The sequence below is a fragment of the Pithys albifrons genome, chromosome 22 (genome assembly GCF_047495875.1).
Source record: "Pithys albifrons albifrons isolate INPA30051 chromosome 22, PitAlb_v1, whole genome shotgun sequence".
NCBI lineage: Eukaryota > Metazoa > Chordata > Aves > Passeriformes > Thamnophilidae > Pithys > Pithys albifrons.
The window spans coordinates 9,523,218-9,540,152 of NC_092479.1; the positions used below are offsets into that span (position 1 = coordinate 9,523,218).

Below are 16,935 nucleotides of genomic sequence, written 5' to 3' on the forward strand. Positions count from 1 at the left end.
GAAAGCAGGGGTGAGTCTGAGAGGTTTCCTGCCTTGGCACTGACTCACCTCATGGCTTTAGCAGGTGATCTCACCGTCTCAGGCTGGATTTTTGGTGATAAAGAGCTAAACCAGTATACCCTAGATAGCTGAATAAATCATCAGGAGGTTGGTGGGGGTTGAGATGGGGTTGGTCACAGAGTGTGGGTGATGGTGGCATCTCCCCAAATGCCGGTGTCAAGGGTGGCCACAGAGGATGTTGGTTTATTGCTCGGGATTGCTGAAAATTGGAATGTGCCTGTCATGAATTCACCCATTTCCGTGTTTTTCCTGAAGGTATCTTCTACCAGTGCTGCTTCTTAACTACGAAGCCAATGCTGGAATGCCTTTGAGTCCTCACCTGCACAGCCCAGGGGATGCCCAAGAGCATCGCTTGATGCAGTTATCCTTTGGGAAATCCTGCTCTGCCATTGTCCCTGCAGCTGTCCCCATGTCAGCCCCTGTCCTCGGCTTCCCACTACCCTGACCTGACACTGCCACAAGCACCTGCAGCAGCACAGACTATGTGACTCTGCTCCATCCAACCACGACACTAGAGCTGTGATCAGGCCCTGTATCCAGGTAAGAAGGTTTTCTTGGAGTTTTATTGTCACTGGTGAGTGATTTCCCAGCATTTTCCCAGTCTTGGGTACAACCCCTCTCTCACCATCTGCTGCTAATTCTGAAAAGCTACATTAAACCTCTTCTCAGCTCTTTGAAATACCCATGTGCACACCACCACTGGAGCTCTTCTCTCCCAGCCCTGTTATCCTCAAGCTCTGGATCTCCTATTCCCAAGTCCTGACCAAGCCAGAGTTTCACCGATGTGATGCAGCCACCCCTAGACTGGCACCAGGAGGAAGCAGCAGGTTACTTATTATTATATTACTATTAAACATAGCAGCTTTATTTATGCTATCTCCCAGGTTGCAGACGTGTGCTTGAAACGCAGACGGTGACCTGGCACGGTGGTTAAACTGGTTGTACCGGAACCGCTGTCCTCTGCGCCACTTCCTGGCAGCCTCCGGGGACACCGGCTCCTCACCTTGCCAAGAGATGCCAGCTGGTCGCACCCTCCCACTTGTGAGCCTGTGGAAATGCCTCCCAGGTGGCTGACTTTCCTCCTTTTTCCCATTTGCATGGCAGGTTCCCAGCCTGCAGCCCCAGCAGGAACTCTCTAAATTGGGGTGTAGAAACTAAGGCATGAGGAAGATAGATACCAGTGCATGTGGGCTGGGTACTGGGATCTGAGGGAGCCTATTAGAGAGCAGGCTGGGATGGACTTTCATCCTGGGGGCCAAAGCTGAGGCTCTAACAATGTTCCATTATAACATTGTATATACTTTATGTCTGGTGCTAATTAGCTAAGTCTGTCTCTAATCATAGAATCACAGAACACCTTGGGTTGGAGGGGACCTTAAAGACCATCCAGTTCCACCCCCTGCCACGTGCACGGGCACCTTCCACTGTACCAGGTTGCTCAAAGCTCTATCCAGCCTGGCCTTGAACAATTCCAAGGATGGGGCAGCCACAGCTTCTCTGGGCAACCTGTGCCAGGGCCTTACCACCCTCTTCCTATTTCTTCCTGCCTAATCTAGATCTAGATAGATATCCTTCCTCACCACCCTCTTCTAATTTCTTCCTATCTTATCTAGATCTACCCCTTGTCCTACCACTCCATGGCTTTGTAATATAATAATATAACATACGTGCAGTCTGGTGGCTCTCCTGACTTGACTCCCAGGGATGGGCTTTTCTGCTTTCAGGACAAGCCATCTGGCTGTGGGTATCCAGGAGCAGCATGTCACATGAAGCAGCACTTCTGGCTCACTGTTAAAAAGGTTTGGAGGAATCCTGGGCCACGGCTGGGCTTTCAGTGGTGACTTTAACTTACATACTGAGCAACTTTGAACAGGAAAAAGCAGACAAAACTGCCAGTGAGCAACTTCTACCTCCAAGGCATGGTAATGTGAGCCCCTGGCAGCTCTACATGTACCAAGGCATCAGATGCCCCTCTGAAAGGCCCTTTTGTTATCTGCTGGGGCTGCAGTTCCCTCCTTGGCATTCCTGTGCTCTGTATTCTGCATATCTAGCTGGATAAACACCTGGAGAGGTCCCAGACTGCCCTGGACTGGGCAGGGAGTGTGCAAGGGGAGGATTTGAGCTGCCATAGATAAATTCTCACACTGGGATGGCTGCTGGATCTGGAAAGGCAAATGAGAGAGATGGATGTGAATGCGTTATCCCACAGAGGAATGTGTGGAAGGGGAAGGCAGGTGCCTTAGCAGCTACCCAAGTGGTCTGAGCAAGCTCCCCTCCCTTGATCCTGCTCCACTGCCAAGCCCATTTCTAGCCAAAATTCAGCTTTCTGGAGTGGAAACCTGAGAAGCCACATTATGCATATCCCCTCTGTGCTCACGGTCTTCAGGGACTCTCTGCAGGGAGGTGACCTGGCTTGGAGCTCTCCCTGTGCCGGACCAGTGGCAGTGAGTGTGTGAAGTCCATGTTCCCCCTGCTTTCCTATAAAGAAGATGATTCCCTGCTACAGCTCCCAACTGCCGGAGCTGCTGGGGATGACAGGTCTATGTCTGACACAGGAAAGTGGGGAAGGAGAGGGAGAAATTTGCTTGGAGTGGTGCGAATTTCCCTGAGTCAATGGCCAAGCTGGAAAATGCAAAACAATCCATAGGAGGAAGAAAGATAAATATGCAGTTATGCTTAATAATTATTTCTTTTTATAGCACGGCTCTGAGAAATGCCCTTTGATTAGAGGAGGAAAGTATCACTGCCATGCACCGGGGCAGGTGAGTCAGTGGAAAACACTGTCGGCTCCATGCGGGACTGTGCTGGTAGGGAGGGATGCAGGGAAGCAGGGGGGATTTTCCAAGTATCCCCAACAGTGGTGACCCCGAGGCAGGGCTGTGGCACACTGAGTCACACCAGGAGATGTGACAAGCTTTGTTGTGTTCACGATGGCTTTTGCCTTTGCAAGAACTTGTCGGGCTTAAGGTACAGGAAAAACTGCAGTGGCTGGTCCAGCAGCATACTGATGTGGCTTCTTCACTTGGATTGGGGAAAAAACCCACCCTGAGCGTCCTCTGTGACAGAATTAGAGTCCTTGGTGGTGTTTATTGTTATGTCGGTGTGAAAAACGCTTCCCGGTTCTTGGGATGGCATCCAGGGAGAGGTGACACTGGATACGGTGTTAGGTGCAACGCGTTTTGCAAAGCTCAGCTCTGGTCCCTGTGGTTCAGCCTGGAAACCATCGGACTGTCTGGCTCTGAGGACAAGGCATGTGGCCAGTAGCCATGGTGAGGGCCATCCCTGGAACAGCTCTTCCCAGCAAGCAGGTGGTTGACTGGGAGTGTTCTTAGAAGGCAGCAGACTGATAAAAAGCACTTTGGAGGCTTCCTGTGAGCACAAGCCTGGCTTCTCAGAGATGTTGGCTTGGCTTTGGTGAATGGAGTGATGAGCCCAGGCAGCTTGGGTTCCTCAAAATGCAGAGTTTGGTACGGATTGAGGAAAGGCTCCACACAAACTGGTTGCACAATGCAGATCCCTCACAAACTGGCTTTTAAACCGCAGATTAAAACCAAAAACTTTAGTTAGATGTTGGGAAGAAATCCTTCCATGTGAGGGTGGGCAGGCCCTGGCACAGGGTGCCCAGAGAAGCTGTGGCTGCCCCATCCCTGGGAGTGTCCAAGGCCACGCTGGACAAGGTTTGAAGCAACCTGGTCCAGTGGAAGGTGTCCCTGCCTACGGCAGTGAGTGGAATACGATGATCCTTAAGTTTTCCCTTCCAACCCAAACCATTTTGGGGTTCTATTAGAGATGGGGACTGTGGTGCTTCAAGCAGGGGCTGCACAGTGCTCCGAGGGGGTGACCCGATCGGCATCCCCATCTGGGACCCGCACTTGGCTTTGAGGGGTTCTGTGCTGGTTTTGGAGGGCTCTCCTCGCAGCTGGCGGTTCCGCTCCCGCTTTCCCGGAACGCAACCCGGACCCCGGACCCGGAGAGCGGCGGGGCCGGGCCGCGAAGCGCCGCCCCGGGAGGGCCGGGCCAGGGAGGGCGGAGCGCGCGCCGCTCGGACCCACCGCGGCTGCCGCCGGCGCCGGGGCAGGTACGTGGGGCCGGGGGAGCCGGGAACGGACGGGACCTCCCTGGGCCGAGCAGGGGCGGGATCGCCGGGCTGGGACCCACCGGAGCGCTGGGAGTCGGGAGCCGAGCGGGCTGGGCTCGGTCCCACCGAGAACGGGGACCGGGGACCGGGGACTGGGAGGGCGTCGGAGTCGCGGCCGGCTCGATCTGGGCTGGGATCACCTTCAGAGTGTGGGGAACACCAGCAAAGCGGGGGATACACCGCTCAAAGCTGGAGCAAACACCCCCAGAGCGGGGGGAATCTTCCCCAGAGAGGGAGCTGGGCACTAGAGGGTTGGAGCGTCGGGCTTTGGGGAAAAACCGTGCCTTGGGGTCACCCTTTGGTGACGCGTGGGCTTCGGGCACCTCCTCAGCCCTTGTGAGTGCCGGGGGTGGCCGTGCTCAGAGCGAGAAGCGGCTGTCGTTTTGGGAAGGATCGGCAGCAAGGAAGATGCCAGGTGACCCCCATACCAAAACCATCAGGCAGCCAGGTCCCACGGAGGGCAGCCCGGCAGGACTGACACAGATCACGAGCTCCCGGCTCGGGTAGGTCCGTCCCCGGGAAGGTGCAGGGACCGTGTGTGAGCCAGGAAAGCAAACAAAGCCAAGAAGCAGCAGACTTGCGCAGGGCAGGTTGGGGCCGGGCAGGCCATGAGCCGAGCGCTGGGCAGTGGGCGTTCAGCTCTTCCTATCATGACGTTCCTACTTAAGCTCAGCCTGGAGCTTTGAGGTGTTCAGCAGACCCACAGGCGCCTCCCAGGTGGTTGTCTACGGACTTGATTTTTGCAGGTGCCATGATGAGGACGAGCATTGCCAAACCCAGCACAGCTGGGTTTGTTGGGAAGCATGGATGTGTAAGCAGAAACCATTGGTTCCATGAGTGTGTTGCAGGGAGGGTGGGCTGCCCTCCCCTCTGCATAACATGGAGCTTGAGTGAGGTGAAGCTGGACCAAGAGGTGTGGTCCTAGCTTTTCAGATTAAAGCTCTCTAGAGCAGACCTTGGCCACTGCCTGATGGGATGCAGCCACAGCACATCGCTCTACAACATATCCAAGCATCCTGCAGCCGTCCAGAGCCCTGGGTTGGTATCTTGGCATGATGGCCAGAAAGGGAAACCTCCCTCCCAGGTGTGAGCGAGGAATGTGTGGGTGTGGAGCTGGTGAACCCAGCCCTGGACTGAGGTGACTCGGAAATATGGGAGATGCCTTTGATTTTAGCTGTGAAGTTACACAGGTTGGAAAACCCTTGAGAAGGCAAGTGCCTGGGGAAGGAGGAATGTTTGGCCATTGGTGCCCTGAAGAGAGCTGAGTGTCAGTGTTTGGTGCCATGGCAGTGCCATGAGGAGATGCCAGGGGGTAAGGCTGGGCAGGGATGTCTGCCTGCACTCCAGCAGGACTCTGAGAGGAGGGATCCCTCCAGCAGCCCAGGTATGTGTCTGTCTCTCAGTACTGCTCCATGCTTTTCTTGTTCCCAGTGTATTTAGCAGGCAGAAACTGGTGTCAAGGCTCAGCGGAAGCAACCGAATATCCTGTATGAGCAGTGCAGGTGGCATGTAGTGACATAATTCCCAGAAAACCTCCATCCCTACCAAAATACCTGTGCCCACACTGTGAAACACTCCTGCTTTATGCCTAGCTGCTCCATGTCACTTGGCTGTGTGGCATCCCCTGGCATCACTCCTCACTCCCTTCCTGCCTTGTGGGCTCCTTAGCCATCCACAGCAGGTTTTCTTTGTGGGTCACACTTGTTGGAGAACCTTTTGGAAAAGCATGGGGAGAGATGATGCTGTGTTGGGGTAAAAGGTGTTGTCGAAAATCCAATCTGAGCATGAGGAGGGCTGTGCTGGTGAGGTCGATGGCAGTGTGATGTGCCAGGATAGTGGTTTTCAGCAAGGGGAGATAAGGCTACAGGGACTGCCATGATGTCACAGGAGCTACTTAAAGCACTCTAGGAGGGCTGTGAGGAAGCAGGAATGCTGGATTTGGCTTCAGAGGGCATCAAAAAGGCAGACGGATAATGTCTCTGAGTGCTGAAAGGCTTTGGAGGAAAGTGTGTTGTCTGGATGTTATCTAGCACAGAGATGGGGAGAGGTCTCAGAACAAAAACGGGAGGGAGGCTGTGGAGGAGTGGCATTATCTCACAAAAAAACAAAAAAATAAAATCTAAACTCAGAGGTGCACACTGGTGTCCAAAGGAAAGGAGGGAGGAGAAGGTGCTGGGATTTTCCCAGGCGGGTGTGCTTTCCCAGGCCCAGGCACACAGGGAGTTCAGCTCCCTGGAGAGAGGTGAGCACCTCAAACCCCCATCCCTGGTTTAGCAGGGCCAGGCCTGGAAGCATTAGGCTGGCACTACCTCCCTAAGCCGAGCTCAGGAAAAGCCACAGGACACTGTTCACACAGTGGCTGGGACACAGCAAGGGCTCATTGACCTGCCGTGAGCTGGTGCCAGCACAGCCTCAGTGCCCACAGCAGCATTGTGCCCAGAAATAAATGGCAACGTCCTGAAACACAAACATAAAAGGACTCTCTGTCCCTGTCCATTACCACTTTCCAGCAGGCACCGCTCAGATATAATGCAATTATGGGGAGAAAACAGTCTGCAAGGCAGTTTCTTATATCTCAGTGGCAAAGGTCAAGGTAATGGCTGCTGCAGAGTCATGATTACAGCTCAGGAGTATGGCTACTGCGTCTTCTGTGATCCCTGCCACTTCAGAAACCCTTGGCAATTCCTGGAATTCTGAAGGATGCAGCAGAGGCAGATGCATATGGCTTGGGTTTGGTGTGTTTTGTGTGCCCTATTTGTGTGCACTATTATCCTGCAGCCATAACTGGCTGTGGAGGTTACAGCCAGCTGGGGGGATTGCAGCATCCTGAGCCCGGGAATGGGCTTTCCTGTGACGCCTTTGTTTTGCAGGAAGTGGCAGAGTCGGGGCCCCTGGCTCTCTCTGGAGCTCGAGAGCGGGGAGAGCCTTGGGCAGGGTTTGAGGAAAGCACCGCTGGTAAAGAGGGAGTTAAATAGCGATTAAAAGTCTGCAGGGAATGTCGGGAGCTGTGGATGTGGATGCATTCTTTTGTGCTCTAGGCAGGAAGCGTATGCAAAATGTGGAAAAGCCCTGATGGTCTGCATGGGACTGTGTCTCTGGGTTTCTGTTTCCTGGTGGGATGCCCTAAAATGGGCTGGGATTTGTCCAAAAGATCAGACACTGGCTAAATCGGCAGCAATGCTGCTTTTTGTGGCTCATCTGGATTTCTCAGGGTATACCCCACATTCCCTGGGCTGCATCTGGCCAGAAACATCCTTGTTCCTGGGACAGGTGTAACAGGGGCAAGCAAGAAGGGCCAGAAAAAGAGTGAAATCATGGCAAGGGGTTGGAACGAGGTGCTCGTTAACGTTCATTCGAACCCAAACCATTCTGGTATCCTATGAAAATACCACCCACATCTGAGCATTGCTTTTCCAAGCCCATGTGGAGTTTCGTGTTCCTGGTGGGTTGTGCCCCTGTGTAACGAGGGCTCAGCATGAGGTTATGGCCAGTGCAGGAACCAGCTCCTGGGGATGTGTCGGGGTCAGCAATTAGCAGGGAAGGGGGTTAATGATCAGGTTGTCTGGGTGGAAGCATGAGGATGAAGGTACAGCATTCTAATCTTACACAGAAGAGACTCTGGGATTTTTGGATAGCTGGAGAATGGGTTTGTTTAGGAAAAAAAAAAGACAGATTCAGACCATCAGTTTTGTGCTTTATGGCTAGTGCTGGAGTCGCACCCTGGTTTTGGGAGGCAACTCTGAGGGGATGCATTGCTCCATGGAGGTGTGCTGAGAGCCATGCGATTTGCTCCAATGACTCCTCGGGAGCAAGGAAGCCCTGAAGCTCATCCCATGGCTGGTGACTGTGTCAGGGTTTGACCTGTTCCCTGAACTACAGACTCATCGCTCGTGATCCCATGACAAAGGTGGTACTGCTGGAGCGTGAGCAGGAGGGTGATGTCATGGGAAGGGAAAAATCCAAAGGTTGTGGAGTGCAGAGGAGTGTGGGTGATGCTGTGGGCAGCATGGAGTGTCAGGCTTCCTTGTGAGTCGCCCAGTGGGACTGACATTTCTCTGGGAGCACCAGGATATGGAGCACGATCCCGAGCTGACCCCATTTGGAGAGGTCTGTCTCCCATGGAAGACAAGGTGCTCCCTGCTGCCGCTCCCACGGGTGCTTGTGCCAAAACCTTGGGGCCCATCCAGCCATGGCGGCGTGAGGTGCTGAGAACGGGCTTATCCCAATGTGCTGGTTTGAAGGTGAACCAGCAAGGGAAAATGAACTCACCACGAGAGAGATTATAAGTCAGAGCTAAAATTTAATAATAATATTACAATAACAACACTGATACACAAGGGAAATTGCTTTCAACTCACAAAACCCCAGCAGTATAACCCAGTGTCCTGGGGCACAAACCCAAGGGGGGTTTGTTTGCCCTTGTGCTGAGACCCCTGTGGCTCCCCCAAGTCCAGAGCAAGAGGAAAAGAAAAAAACCTGTTGGTGCAGGCGAGGGCTGTGGTCTGGGCGAGAGTGGTGATCTCCTGCTGTCGAGGTCCTGCTGCTGCTCTGGATCCGACGAGAAGGTTCCCGAGGTCTTCTTACCCACCACTTATGTACCCTCAGGGAGCACTCAGTCCCTCCCCCTGGGCGGGGACTCACACAATGGGTGATTAACTCTGGGAGCCAGGGGTTGTTGAGCTGTTGATGGCCCATTAGCAGCTCCGCCCCCCTCAGGCTGGGTGTGAAGTGATAATGGCTCCCTGGGCAGCTGCTGCTAATGGCCCATTGTCCTTGGGGAATGAATAGAGGGGGTGGAATACACAGGTTTGATCACCCCCACACAGGGTTAGCTGGTCCCTCCAGCTGAACTAGGACACCCAAGCCCTCCTATACCCAGTTAACACTTGAAAATGTCCCAACAGAAGTCTGGAAGCGTCCCTGAGCTCTGGCAGCCTGCAGGAGTTGGGGAGAGGGTTAGGGTTAGGGCAGGAAGCCTGGAGGAGCTGTGGGTACCCCTCCGGCTTTGAAACGGTGCCTCTGGAATACAATGATTTGAAGATCCTGGTGTAGAATCCAGGGCAGGGCGTGTGGGGGACAGGATGCAGGGGTCTGTCTGCAGGAAGTATCCCATGCTGTGGCCAGAAGGAAGGGGAAGGGGGCTGAAGCAGTTTGAGACATTCAGACACTGCTTGCCCACCTGTTGGGAGCAAACTTTTTTAGAAGGGCCTGTTGTGAAAGGATAGAGGGAGATGGTTTTGAAGTAAAACAGGGATGATTTGGGTGTGATATTAGGAAGAAATTCTTCTCTGTGAGGTTGGTGAGGCCCTGGCACAGGTTGCCCAGAGAAGCTGTGGCTGCCCCGTCCCTGGGAGTGTCCAAGGCTGGGTTGAATGGGGCTTGGAGCAACCTGAGATAGTGAAGCTGTCTCTGCCCATGGCAGGGGCTGGAACAAGATGACCTTTAGGGTTCCTTCGCACCCAAAGCATTCTATGACTGAGGGATGAGCATCCAGACAGCCCTGGGGATGCTGGACCCAAGACAAAGGCAGCAGTAGCTCCCTTCTCTGGCCATGATGTCAAGGCACCAGAGTTGCTGCTGGATCAGCGACAGGAACAGCTCTGGAAAGCCAGGAGAGCAGCTAATTGTATGGAAACACAGACTAGAATCACAAGTTACCTGCTTTAATCAGCCTTCTGGGCTGCCAGGTAGTACTATGAGGGATCTGTGGAAAACTTCCAGGCATTGAGGTGACGTAGGAATTGAAATCCTGCCACTTCAGGATTGAGGTGCCTGAGGGAAGCCGCAGAGGCTGTGAATAGGCACAGAGGTTTAGACGCCACAGATAAATGCAACCAGCCTTGTGTGTGTTCTGTGCCCACCCTGGGTGCAGCACAATTTTCCTGCCCCAAGGCCATCCTAGCAGTTCTCAAGTGAACTCCTGGCTGGCCACTGTGTTTGCCATGAGGATGGGAACTCGTTTGGATCAACAGGTAAGGAAAAAAAACCACAGGGCACAAGTGGAGAATGAAACCTTTGTGTGAGAGGGCAGAGGTCAGTGCTGGGACCACCAGTGACAGGCTTGGAAGAGCTTGGGTGGGAGGACGGCTCTTGGAATGTTGGTGAGGATATTTCAGGTGCAGTTTTCCATATCCTCAACAGCTGCGTACTAGGATGGAAATAAATCCAGGGTCAAGGGATGCCTTCCCTGAGGAGCACACAGGGCAGCAGCCCAGTGTTGAGGCTGGGCACAGTGCTGAGCTGTGCCACGAGGAACAACAGGCTTGGCCCATCCTGCCTGCCAGCGGCTCCCTTTGGGCAGGGTTCATGTATGTGTCTCATAACCCCGGACAAACCACAGGAGCCAAGACTGCCCTGCCTGGACCCACCTGGGGTCCTCCAGGGTCCAGAGGGATTGGGACACCCCTGTGGGAGTCTCTCCAGCAATTCTCAGCACAGGAGGTGAGCAGGGAAGTTTCTCTGTAGATTCCTCCTCTCCAGGCTTGTGTGCATGTCTTTTAGTACTGAAGCTGGTCTGTTTTCTGGGAATGCTGCTATGTTCTGGCCCTTGACCTGCAGACTGGGCGTGTGCTCAAACTAAACAAGCAAACATGCAGCTTTTGAGCATGAGGCTTGAGCTGAAGGGTGTGTGCAGGGGTATGGATACAGCACCTGCAGCTGCCCAGCCCAGGGTCACCTTGAGCCCAAGGCAGCACCCAGAAGCCAGGAAGGGATGGACAGATCCCTGGCATGGTCTTGGCACATCCATAAAGCTGTGGTGCTTGCTGGGTCAGAGTTGGGGGAGCTGTGATGTGGGGATCCAGGTTGCTCACCTGTGGGTCACAGCACCTGAGGTCGGGCTGAAGATGCAGCTCCATGAGTTTATTTTTGGAAATCAAGCACCTCTGGTCCTGGCAACTCAGAAAGCATTCAGTGAAGGCAGGAGTTCCCACCTGTGGCTGTGTGGTTGGGAATGCCAGTGCTCAGACATCCCCATAGGATGCAGCCAGGGCACTCACCACCAGTGTGTGTATTACTCCAGGGAGGATGAGCACTGGCCTGAAGTGCAGTGGTGGCCGTATGAGGGTTCACCATCCCAGCAGCCCTTGCTGGCAGCAGCCTAAGGAAGCCACAGGATCAGGTTGGCTGGGAGAGAAGCAGTTTTGGTTTCTGTTCTCTGGGCAGGAAGGCATTGCAGAGCAAGCAGTCAGCGCCATGAGCAGCCCTGCTCTATCCCAAATGTGGAGAAAGGGAGAAGCTGTACAGCTAGAGATGTGTTTCTGAGCATTTTCAGATTGTTTTGCATTGACAACAGCTATTGAAGTTGATTTTGGTGGCCATTTTGTTGCTGTGAAGACATTGGTGAAGACATCTAAGCCCTTAGCAAACATCAGTAATTTGATTTCTTACAAAGGCTGGAGATTATTGCAGCTGAGAAAGTAGCTAAAGATGGGGATATGAATGGCCAGAAAGGATCTGACTGCCTTGTTATATCCAAACATGCTCACCATGGGCACAGCAGTGTGAGATTTCCAGTGCTATATGGATGAAATAATGTCATCATGGCTACTGTGGCTGCACAGACTTTGCATTTTGCCATGGACTAACCATCACTTTCCTTCTCTTCCCAGAGCTCGCATCCTGCCCACGGAGGGGGCCGCATACATGTTAACAGGGCTGCAGCCCCCCCACCCCGAGCAGTGCTGTGAGGAGGGGACAGCCCAGCCATCCAGCAGCAGGAATGATGGCCCAGTCCCGGGCCAACGGCTCCCACTATGCCCTGACAGCCATCGGGCTGGGGATGCTCGTCCTTGGCATCATCATGGCTGTCTGGAACCTCGTCCCCGGCTTCGGTCCCCCCGAAAAACCCACTGCCCATGCTGGAAACAGCAGCAAACCCGACCGTGGCTCTGGGGGCATCTTGAAGAGCAAGACCTTCTCGGTGGCATACGTGTTGGTGGGAGCGGGATTGCTCCTGCTCCTGCTCTCCATATGCCTCAACATCCGGGACAAGAAGAGGCAGAGCGAAGACATCGCCATTGCGCATGTTCAACGCCAGGTGTCTGCAGAGCCCTCGCAGCAGGAGGACAGGTGAGGTGCTCCAGGGAGAAAGGGAGCAGGAGCAGGTGTAGGAATGAAACCAGAGGCTGTTACTGTAGCTCAGTGAGATCTGAATCAAGGAGAGGAAGGCTGATGGCAGTGTGTGCTGTAATAAACAAGCACATGTGATGGTTTAGGGTTCTGATGTATTCTGGAGATGGGAAAGAATGACTCCAGCTGTACTTATGGAGGAATGTAGGTGGAAGGGAACCTTGTTGGTGTATAAACCATGGTCTAGACAGAGCTGTGGCCAGGCCAGTGTTGCTGAGATGTGCCACTCCTGGCTGAGTTGGCACATGGGAGTGTGCTGAGAGGGAACACTTGGTTGTGGGTAATGGGTAACACAGAGAGCAGGAGAAGAGCCAGAGGTGCTCTCTTGGTGAGTGCAGCCAATGTCCCCAGCAGCCTCGGAGACTGACCATGGAGTTTAGACCCAGTGAAAGTCTGCAGGGCTCTGCTGTTTGCTCAGGGAACTGCATCGTGCACAGCAAAGGTTGATGCTGCAAGCACAGTCTGGACAAACACTGGTGCAGTTCCCTGTGCAGAGGCAGGGGGGCACTGGGACAACTTGGGGTGCAGCAGGGCAGGAGAGGATGATGGCTCTGCTGGCTGTTTTAGGGTCTGCAGATCCACCCAGAAAACTAACTTTTGTTATTAGGTTGAAAAGGTAACTTCATAATGCCAAAAAAGGGGCAAGCATTGATGAACAGTTACCTGTGCATAGTGCAGAGCTGAATCTCTTTGCAGAAAACCTCAAGGTACCCAACCCGAAAGACAAGTGATGTCCCTTTCAAATGTATTTTGACTGCTTTTTGAGAGAGGACGAGAGAAAATGGTGTTCTCTTGAGGGAAGAATTCACTCCTGGGCAATAGAAAAAGGGTTTGCAGGCAGAGAAGATGATGATCAGAGATGGACGTATGTCATAAGGAAATAAAATGTGTCTGAACATAGATGGGGTCATGATTTGTTCTGTCAAGCTAAAAGAGGTTGGTATATAATGTAGCTGGGCAAATAATTAGCTAAAGTTTTGAGAGTGGAGCAGTTTTATTCTTTCCTCTCCATCCCCTACCCACAACAAGGCTGAAATGATGTTCTACCTACAGTCTTATCTCTTTCCCCTCTAGTCAAGAAGAGGATGAAGACGTATCTTCCCAGTACTATGTGCCCAGCTATGAGGAGGTGATGAACACGGGCTACTCGGAGCCCAGAGACTTGGACAGGAGCAACAGGCTGAGCATGTCCCTACCCTCCTATGAGTCGCTGACAGGGCTGGATGAGAGCAGCCATGCTCCAGGAGGTGCAGGAGTGGAGAGACAGCCCAGCCGGCACAACTCCCGCCTCAGCAAGCGCCTGAAGCCACTGAAGGTCCGGAGGATCAAGTCAGAGAAGATGCACCTGAAGGACATCAGGCTAAACCTGGATCAGGGGAACAGCATTGTCCCTATCACGATAGAACCCCTCACCCCTCCGCCCAAGTACGAGGAGATCCAGGACAAAGCACCAGTGAGCCAGCAAATGCCTTAAAAAGAAAAAGAGGAATCTATGATGCTGTTGGGTTGATGGTTTTTATAAACCCACTGGGCCAAGAGGGGCTCGGTCTGTGGGTGCAGAAGCAACCAGGGCTCCCTGGAAGCTGCCACGTGGAGGACATGATGGGTGTGATAGCACTGCAACTTGAGAATGGGACACCTTTTCCCTGGGACTGGGTTTTACAAACAACTGTGGGGAAAGAAGCTTGAATGCCACAAGTTCTGCTGCTCTGAAGCAAATGAAGGCTGGATGTACCAAATGTGTCCCTTGTGTTTGATGTAAGACCACCTGATGCATCCTCTCACCTCCTCTGCCTCTCACCTGCAAGACTTTTCCAAGCCACCAACCTGATACTTAAGAAGGATCTTCCAAGTGGAAAAGCAAAATGTTCCTTTACTTGGGTGTCTTTTCTTTCTGAGGAAGGGAAAGCATGTTGCCAGAGCAGCACCACAGCTTTCCCCAACTCCCAGCTGGGCTGGGCTGGGCTAGTGGCACGGGGCCAGGCCTGACTCCTGCCAAGGTCTCTGCTTGCTGGTGGGAAGCAGCTGAAAGGGCCCCCAGGCTCCTTGGGGAGAGGATGGATTTCCTTCCTCAGTTGCTTTCCCTGTTGTGTTTTGTGCTCTGTTCAAGGCGAGGGCGTAACTTGGGGAGGTTGGGAGCTGCACCAGTGCCAGGGGTACAGGGTGAGACCACCGCTGAGCATCCTGTGTGAGCAGACTTGGGCTGAATAAACGTTTTGTACATTGCGTTTGTGTGTGCGCACTCTTGAGCTGTTGGTCCTTCCCAAGGTTTATAACCCATCGACTGTTGTAAGGCAGATGCTCCATGGGCATCCTGGATCCCCACTGCCTCCTGGGCTTCCAGCAAAGCCATCGGTCACAAAGTCATCAGCGCATCCATCCACAGACTCCCTTGGATTGTCTCAGAGGTATGTGGAGGTGGCTTTGTTGGTGTGACGCTGATATTGATGGCATCATAGAATAATAGAATCACATTTAGGTTGGAAAAGGACACCAAGCCCCCCCCCCCCCGTGCCCACTTGGAACCCCCTAAATCCTAACCCCAACCCTACCCTGACCCCCCCCTCGCCCCCCAAGGACTAGGGTAGGGGTGGGGAAGAAGCTCAGGTGTGCCTTGGGGGGGGCTCAGGTGTGTCCAGGGGGGCACACCCAGGTGAGGGAGGCACTCAGGTGGGGAGGGGCTCAGGTGTGTCCAGGACCCCCCAGAAGGGACCCACAGGTGTGTGGGAGTTCCTCAGGTGTTTGGGGGGGGCCCCCCCAGTGGTTGCCCCTACCTCTACCCCGTGCCCCCTCCCCCCCCCACCCCCGTGCCGTGTTTGTTGTCCCCTCCCAAGGTCACCCCCTGGCACCAGATGGAGCAGTGCCACCACGGGGACTGGGGACAGTGACATTGGGGGTGGAGGGCATGGGGACAGGGGACAGTGACGGGGACACCAGAGGGACACTGGCGGCGGGGGGGGGGAGAGGGGAGAGGGGACGTGGTGGCCTTGGGCAGAGAATAGCACCAGCATGATGGGGACATTGATGAGACAACAAGGGTGGCCTTGAGGTGACACTGATTGTGACACTGATGGTTACACTGATAGTGACACTCATGGTGGCACTGATGGTGACACTGATGGTGATACTCATGGTGGCACTGGGCACTCAAAAATTATGGGAGGGGCCCTAAAAAATTACAGGAGGGGCACTCAAAAATTGAGGGAGGGGCACTCATAAATTGGGGAATGGGGCACTCAAATTTTGGGGAGGGGCATTCAAATTTTGGTGAGGGACACCCGAAATTTGGGGAAAGCGCCACTCCAGTTTTGGGGAGGGGGACTCCAATTTTTGGGAGGGGCCCTCAAATTTTGGGAGCCATGAACTTGTGCTCATGTGAACACACTTGTGCAGGTCCCTGGGATCCAGTGCAAGCTGCAGGTGTCGTCATGGTCAGAGGTGCAGGATCTGAGGGACTGTATTTCCTGTGGCTTTGCAGGGCACCAGGAATGAGAGGAACTGTGGTGCCCGAGCTGTGTCCCGTCAGGTCATGTTTCTGTCTGGGAACAGAGAGTTTGTGAGCCAAGCTAAGATTGCTCTGAGTGTTTGGATGAGCAGTGCAGGGCCCAGGGAGCTGGGAATTTCAGGTGCTGATGGAACTATTGCCTCAGGTGTGTTTAGAATGTGCCCGTGAGAGCTGGGATTTGGGTGTCTCTGAGCCCTCTGCTCTGCCTCTACTACATGTTCTCTCCATGCTGTGTCCCTGAGCCCTCAGCTGTGTCTGTGCTGCAGGTTCTGTGGATGCTGAGTGTCCCTGAGCCCTCAGCTGTGTCTGTGCTGCAGGTTCTGTGCATGCTGAGTGTCCCTGAGCCCTGAGGTGTGTCTGTGCTGCAGGTTCTGTGCATGCTGAGTGTCCCTGAGCCCTGAGGTGTGTCTGTGCTGCAGGTTCTGTGCATGCTGAGTGTCCCTGAGCCCTGAGGTGTGTCTGTGCTGCAGGTTCTGTGCATGCTGAGTGTCCCTGAGCCCTGAGGTGTGTCTGTGCTGCAGGTTCTGTGCATGCTGAGTGTCCCTGAGCCCTGAGGTGTGTCTGTGCTGCAGGTTCTGTGCATGCTGAGTGTCCCTGAGCCCTGAGGTGTGTCTGTGCTGCAGGTTCTGTGCATGCTGAGTGTCCCTGAGCCCTCTGCTGTGTCTGTGCTGCTCTGTCTGTGCATGCTGAGTGTCCCTGAGCCCTGAGGTGTGTCTGTGCTGCAGGTTCTGTGCATGCTGAGTGTCCCTGAGCCCTCTGCTGTGTCTGTGCTGCAGGTTCAGTGCATGCTGAGTGTCCCTGAGCCCTCTGCTGTGTCTGTGCTGCAGGTTCAGTGCATGCTGAGTGTCCCTGAGCCCTCTGCTGTGTCTGTGCTGCAGGTTCTGTGCATGCTGAGTGTCCCTGAGCCCTCAGCTGTGTCTGTGCTGCTCTGTCTGTGCATGCTGAGTGTCCCTGAGCCCTCAGCTGTGTCTGTGCTGCTCTCTCTGTGCATGGTGAGCACCAGCCTGAATGCAGTGACAATCTGGAAAAGAATTGCTTTTCTTGGGATTGTATCTCGGCAGTTTGACCTGCTAAAAAATGAGGGCATTGCTGATGCTGTTAA

General features: G+C 53.9%; 1 protein-coding gene across 2 annotated transcripts; it reads left to right on the forward strand.

Annotated features, from left to right (window-relative positions):
* The first annotated feature begins 565 nt into the window (after positions 1 to 565).
* Positions 566 to 14,535, forward strand: TMEM51 (transmembrane protein 51). 2 transcript variants are annotated; one of them, XM_071575704.1, is made up of 6 exons: positions 566 to 600; positions 945 to 1,126; positions 1,785 to 1,859; positions 2,760 to 2,822; positions 11,809 to 12,268; positions 13,403 to 14,535. In XM_071575704.1, the coding sequence occupies exons 5-6, from the start codon at positions 11,919 to 11,921 to the stop codon at positions 13,800 to 13,802; spliced, it is 750 nt and encodes a 249-aa protein (XP_071431805.1). In that variant the 5' UTR covers positions 566 to 600; positions 945 to 1,126; positions 1,785 to 1,859; positions 2,760 to 2,822; positions 11,809 to 11,918; the 3' UTR covers positions 13,803 to 14,535. The 2 variants fall into 2 exon arrangements, with proteins under 2 accessions (XP_071431805.1, XP_071431804.1); XM_071575703.1 differs by lacking the exons at positions 566 to 600; positions 945 to 1,126; positions 1,785 to 1,859; positions 2,760 to 2,822 and adding an exon at positions 4,064 to 4,138.
* Positions 14,536 to 16,935: the final 2,400 nt, after the last annotated feature.

Bases quoted from the DNA above. Each gene is read 5' to 3' on its own strand.
- TMEM51 (XM_071575704.1), top strand. From the start codon at position 11,919: ATGATGGCCCAGTCCCGGGCCAACGGCTCCCACTATGCCCTGACAGCC. The intron at 12,269-13,402 runs GTGAGGTGCTCC...TTTCCCCTCTAG, and splicing joins CCCTCGCAGCAGGAGGACAG to TCAAGAAGAGGATGAAGACG.